Consider the following 6,916-nt stretch of genomic DNA (forward strand, 5'->3'; position numbering starts at 1 on the left):
CATCATCTCTCACTCTGGCCTGAAGCCTGCTCTGCCGAGAAGGTCTAGACTCGGCACGTTTACAGTTGTTCAGAATGCAGCATGTGAACTCCCAGAAAGAGACAGCAGGAAGTGTGGAATGTGTCCAAGATACAGCTGGTGACAGGGAAAGATCTTCTGATGACATATTTACATTTACAGAATTTAGCTGATGCTTTTATCCCACCCGACTTACAATTATGGCAGTGGTCACTTGAACTGATAACCTTCTGACTACTAGTCAAGTACCTTAACCACTGAGCCATTGTTAAATGCATTACTTGTTAAATGCATTATATTTTCACTTGAAATCCCATAATGAGGTTGAGAGCAAATTCATTTGCATTGATAAGGAGGGTGAGAGTATTTGGTAGAGCAATGGCCGCTGAAGAGACCGGAAGTCAGTTTGAGACAGATCTGTGTTCAGTCTGGGGCTAACCTTTGACCTTAAGCAGAATTAGAAAGGATTTGAAGATACTATCTGGAAGCTAAGTAGCCTAGAGATGCAAAGATTTAATTCAGTATAGTGTTTTATACCTGGTGAGATCACGAGGTCCTGCACCACTGGAACTTAAGGTGCCTTGATTTGTGGATGCGTCTTAGAAAAGAATGAAAGAATGCCTTGGATACCTCAGTCATTCCCTCACCTGTTCATGCAGAAAAATGCCTCGTTATACTGTGTAAGCGTTAGCAGGTTTCAGTATAAGCAAATGAGGCACACACACAAACACAAACAAACAACCCTGGTTTGACAGTACCGATGTTCGTGCTACGTGAGAATGGACGTCTCGCTTAGATTTGTAGGATAGTGGGTCTTTCTTAACCTTCATCAACCTCTTCTCTTCATCTGCCTAGGACTTATTCACTACACGGGCCTTCGACTCCGCACGACAGGAAAGTTAATTAGGCACCTGTGGCTGGGAGAAAGGGGTCCCAGATCTAGCTGTGCAGGGCCAAGCGTTTAGCATGGCCGTAACAAGAGCGTGTGTGAGTAAAAGAGAAAAAAGTGTCCGGACATGAACCTGGATTTTTGAACATGAATTTTACTGAATTTGAATGTATGTCTGTAGTTCAGCCTTGCACCAGTTTGGCATTTACAAAGCTACAATGAGCAATGTTATGTTTTGTAAAAAAGTAAGCTTTATGTGCTCATGAAAAGAATGACATTTTATCATCTTATTTTTACTAAACTACACGTGTGGAGTTTTTCATTGGTCAGTGCCAGCAGACAGAAGTGTTTCTGTTTAAACACTGTTGGTCTGATCAGGACCTAGAGGGAATACACAGACAATACAAGGATCTCACATCTAACTGTTAATGGGAACTGAGTGCGTTTCCTTTTTTGCTTGTCTGGCTACCTGCAGTTACCTCCAGTGAGTGTGTAAGTCTTTTGAAAAGTGTTTGTGATCCATCGCCATTATAGGTGCCCAGTGTTACACACCTTTAAGACAGGTCACAGTTTTCTAAAGTCTTTCTAATTCTCTATACAGCCTCTCCTTTTCTGTTCTCTTAACACACCTGGGCTCAGGCTAGTCTCTCGTACATGGGAATGCTTTTAGCAGTTTCTTTTACAAGCCCAGCTCTTATGTCTGTTTATCCTCGAGTAAACATCTGTTCCCAGTCTGAGATCTTTCTTGGGGATGTGAAAGACTGGTGTGTGTGTATCGGCATGTATAAGTCAAAGAATGTGGGTGGGTGATGGAACTCCAGGTGTGATGTATGACTCTCTAACCAGGACCCATGTTTTTCCTCCAGAACTCATACCCGGTCTGGGAGGACTTTGGTGCGAAGGCCACAAAGCTACACTCACAACTCAGGTGAGTTCTTGTACCTCTAGAGAATGGGACAGAGATGAGCCTATCCTTCCTGATTGCCGAGGACTGTGGTGACCAGACTAAAGCATGAATCCTGACTTTGTTTTGTTAGTTTAGTTTACGTTTTTTTTGAGCTGCTCTGAGCGTAGCCGGCCACGGCAGTGACGCTGTGTCTCGTTGTTTCTCCGGACATTCCTCAGGAACACCGTGTTGGTGACGGCAGCGTTCCTCGACGCCTTCCAGAAGGTGGCTGACATGGCGACAAACGCAAGAGGTAAAATTCCTGGACAAAGATGGTTGAAGACAAGGAGATGAAGCCATTCTGGTCAAATGTAGATAGTAGTGCTGGATTAACACTGCTGGATTAGTAGTGCTGGATTAACACTGCTGGATTAGTAGTGCTGGATTATTACTGATGGATTATTACTGTGGTAGGCATGTGGCTTTTAGTTTTCTTTCACTGACCTTCCCAAATTTGAGCTCTTATCAAAATGGGGCTTTGTTCTCCCACAGTGAGATTATCAGGAAATGGATCTTGTTTGATTTCATCGGGTCGTCCAGCCTCGACCTCTCCACTCGCCAGTTTTCCCTGGCCCACTTGTGAAGGTGTGGGTCAGACACAGCTGGGGGCCGTGGTACGGGTTACCCATGTCAGCATGTGCCTGTTTCTCGGTATGCCACATCCCTCCAGCTCCATCCTTCAGCCTGAAGCGCGTAATCTTATCTGCCCGCTAAGCAGGAGCGCAGAGAAGACTGCGAGCCACTGCAGTGAACACGCCGTGTGAATGTGCAGGCGGTTGCTACAGGCTACAGGAGTGTCCAAGGCTGTCACCTGAATATAGCTGCTAGGGCAAATTCAGATTTCCAGTGGAAATTAGACCGGGATCAGACGTGCACACAATTTTGATTTTCAGTTCAGGCTGATGATTGTGATTTAATGGTACATAATTTATTATTATTATTATGTTTCTGCGGTAGAAATGTGTGCTGCAGTGAAAGGGCTGGGCACGTGTGTTGGAAGTGCCACAGTTTCTGGAATGCAGACGTTAGTGTTGTGGCCCAGTTTAAGATACAGCTCCACTGGGGCAGACACAGCCTATCTGCCCCTCCAACCATCTTGTTTCAATGCCCACTGACTCTCTCTGCTGAGATTCCCAACTACACCATCTTAAAATGAGCAAAACCTTCAGGGAGTGTTTAGCAGCTGGGCATCCATCACCTGTATTCCACGCCCTTTGACCTGTCAGAAACATCAAACAGACTTCAGAGTGTCAGCTTGTCCCCTCCCATTGCCCTGCTCACATCAGTGAACTAGATTCCCTCAGTGTGCCCCCGAGGATTGTGGGTATGGCTGCAGCCTGCACTGTCTGGTTAACCTTCACTACTACGCACTACTGTGAGTAACCCTGTGTACCCTTAGTACTGGCACTGAAGGCCCTTTCCTTAACGAACTCCTGTCCTTAAACCTTCTGAAAGCTGTTTGTTTTATATTTTATTACACGCTCACCATAGGAGAACATATCATATACTTTTGTTTGGGAAATCAACTTTGATCCATTTATAAAATTCAAAACCAGTTTTCTTATAACCATTTCATAGTGTTTATGTTTATACTTGATGTGCTTATTGACATGCATGTGTGATTTTTGGTCTGTGTTGTGGCAACAAAACCCACACTGTCCTGCAGGGCAGCAGAGATAGCTTGCTACGTGTTGGCAGTTGCTGGGTCATGAATGAAGGAGTGGGTGGAGGGTTGGCACAGCTGGCTGTCTCGCTGGGAGGACGATCTTGAGCCGCAAGCTTCATCCTACAGCTCCCCATTGACACACACTCAGGATCTCAGTTCACAGCACAGTCAGTGTGATGACTGGTGACACACCATAACTCCCTGGTACTTCCTCACCACTCTTACTGAGCTGCTGGGATGCCAGTCAGCAGTTGGACATTTTACAGAAATCTGCGCACATGCAGATATACGTATAAACAACTCTGCACACATACAGATATACGTGTAAACAAATCCAAAATGACTGTTGTATTCCTGGATGTTCTGTTGAAAGCATGTTTAGGTTCTGAGCATGTGCAGAACTGCTCTCATTCCTATAGTTCAGTTTCAGGTGTCTGATGCAGTGGTATGTAGTTGGCGATGCACTGAAAAATAAGGGAGTGCCGCTGTCACGTGTTTGCGCTTTGCTTTTGGATGGGGTGAGAGTTTGGCCTGCACAGGCTGTTCTGTTTCCCCTAAGGTGATCAGAGCAAGGCAGATTATCACCAAGGCAACGCAGGCGTTTGTGTCTGGATTTAGTATCTTGTAGCAGGAAAGTTTTACTCAGTATACACAAGCATGTGCAGTGGACTTAATAGCCTGGCTTTACCTTGACAGTTATCCTTTTCTCTCGCTCTCTCTCTCTCTCTCTCTCTCTCTCCCTCACACACACACACACACACACACACACACACACACACACACACACACACACACTCTCTCTCCCTCCCTCCCCAGCTGGCATTTCCCCCTGGGCTTTATGGGTGTGACATCATGGTCTATGTTTACAGAACAGATGTGGGACTTTGAACCCAGCCTGCCAGTGCATGTGTCAGACAGGCATGTTTATGTTTGTGAGATGGGACCCATGTTTTTGGGGCGATATTTACTCAAAACCCTTTTGTACTGGCATGACCTTTGTTCCCCTGTGCCTGCGTCGACACGCTTGCTAGTCACTGTGTGTTCATGTAGCTTGGCTGAAGGTTAGGGCTGCATCTCTGTGGAAAACATTGTTCTGTTTTTTGGTAATCTGTTACATATTTTCTTATTCTTGGTGATGAACGCTAACCGAGGGCTTTGGGATTTGGGCGGGATCTCACACCTCCTTGGGTGGAGAGAGGTGTAGTAATTGGGTATTGTTTTAATGATGGCCCTGGGGTCTGCTTCCACTGCTCAGTCTGTGTGTGTGTGTGTTTGTGTGTGTGTGTGTGTGTGTGTGTGTGTGTGTGTGTGTGTGTTCAGAGTTCAAAGTTCAAAGAGATTTTATTGTCATTTCAGCTATATACAAGTACACAACAAAAACGAGACAATGTTCCTCCAGGACCATGGTGCAACACAAAACAACAGTGCAACAGACAACATGCTACACAAGTGCAAACAGTCCAATATAGTGCAAAATGTCATTAAATAAACAATAATAAATACAGAACAGGACAAATACTGTGTGTGTGTGTGTGTGTGTGTGTGTGTGTGTGTGTGTGTCTGTGTTTGTGTGTGTGTGTGTGTGTGTGTGTGTGGTGTGTGTGTGTGTGTGTGTGTGTGTGTGTCTGTGTTTGTGTGTGTGTGTGTTGGGGGGAAATGTTGCTAACTTGTCTGAGTACTCTGAATTGACAGATGGGTGTGGGTGTGTGGGGGGGGGGGGTGAGAGGTGGTGCACCATATCACCATCACACTCATCCTCACCAGTGCTTCATCAAGACTCTTGGCTTGAACTTTATCAAATTAACAAAGACACTTTGTCAATTTGCCTGTACCTCTTAACGCCTTTTGAGCTAATCTGCCTCATACTGTGAGAAAGTGAAGCAAGGAACGTCCATGGAAAACCAGGGAACGTCCATAGAAAAACTTGGCGTTCATAGTACACAATTTTTTTCTGTAATGTGATATTCACTCAAAGATTAAATCAGTATCAGTGGAAAATAGATTGAAAGTAAATTAAATTTGATATGATTTTAGAAATAATTTTTTATTCATTTTAATGTCAATATATATTTTAAACAAATTTCAGACCTTATATATGATATATACAAATTTAAAACAACAAATACATGTTACAGTTGGCCAGGGTGGAACAGTAGAGGGAGGGGCCAAGCTCCTCACGTTCACTACTAGACAGAGGGAGGGGCCAAGCTCCTCACATTCACTACTAGACAGAGGGAGGGGCCAAGCTCCTCACATTCACTACTAGACAGAGGGAGGGGCCAAGCTCCTCACATTCACTACTAGACAGAGGGAGGTGCCAAGCTCCTCACATTCACTACTAGACAGAGGGAGGGGCCAAGCTCCTGACGTTCACTACTAGACAGAGGGAGTGGCCAAGCTCCTGACGTTCACTACTAGACAGAGGGAGGGGCCAAGCTCCGGACGTTCACTACTAGACAGAGGGAGGGGCCAAGCTCCTCACGTTCACTACTAGACAGAGGGAGGGGCCAAGCTCCTGACATTCACTACTAGACAGAGGGAGGGGCCAAGCTCCTGACGTTCACTACTAGACAGAGGGAGGGGCCAAGCTCCTGACGTTCACTACTAGACAGAGGGAGGGGCAAGCTCCTGACGTTCACTACTAGACAGAGGGAGGGGCCAAGCTCCTGACGTTCACTACTAGACAGAGGGAGGGGCCAAGCTCCTGACGTTCACTACTAGACAGAGGGAGGGGCCAAGCTCCTGACGTTCACTACTAGACAGAGGGAAGGGCCAAGCTCCTGACGTTCACTACTAGACAGAGGGAGGGGCCAAGCTCCTCACGTTCATTACTAGACAGAGGGAGGGGCCAAGCTCCTCACGTTCACTACTAGACAGAGGGAGGGGCCAAGCTCCTGACGTGCACTACTAGACAGAGGGAGGGGCCAAGCTCCTGACGTTCACTACTAGACAGAGGGAGTGGCCAAGCTCCTGACGTTCACTACTAGACAGAGGGAGGGGCCAAGCTCCTGACGTTCACTACTAGACAGAGGGAGTGGCCAAGCTCCTGACGTTCACTACTAGACAGAGGGAGGGGCCAAGCTCCTGACGTTCACTACTAGACAGAGGGAGGGGCCAAGCTCCTGACGTTCACCTACTAGACAGAGGGAGGGGCCAAGCTCCTGCGTTCACTAACTAGACAGAGGGAGGGGCCAAGCTCCTGACGTTCACTACTAGACAGAGGGAGGGGCCAAGGTGTTGGTGAAGGAACTTTGAAGGTGTTGGTGAAGGTGCTGGTGTCGATGTTATTTTTTACTTGCTCTCAAGAATCAGCTCTTACTAATGAGATTACAGGGATTTGGCGAAAACGGGAGCCAGAATCCTAACATCCAGATATATAATGTCTGACTGGATAACT

The 6,916-nt window shown here is 46.4% G+C and overlaps 1 protein-coding gene across 1 annotated transcript in view; it reads left to right on the plus strand.

Moving 5' to 3' along the window:
• The window catches only part of mtss1la (MTSS I-BAR domain containing 2a), a 28,687-nt gene that overhangs the window by 4,067 nt on the left and 17,704 nt on the right, over positions 1 to 6,916 (plus strand). The window contains 2 exon segments of the mRNA XM_035525658.1: positions 1,774 to 1,835; positions 2,033 to 2,106. Of these exon segments, the coding sequence (XP_035381551.1) occupies positions 1,774 to 1,835; positions 2,033 to 2,106 (136 nt within the window).

The sequence above is a fragment of the Electrophorus electricus genome, chromosome 4 (assembly GCF_013358815.1).
Source record: "Electrophorus electricus isolate fEleEle1 chromosome 4, fEleEle1.pri, whole genome shotgun sequence".
In the NCBI taxonomy this organism is placed as follows: domain Eukaryota; kingdom Metazoa; phylum Chordata; class Actinopteri; order Gymnotiformes; family Gymnotidae; genus Electrophorus; species Electrophorus electricus.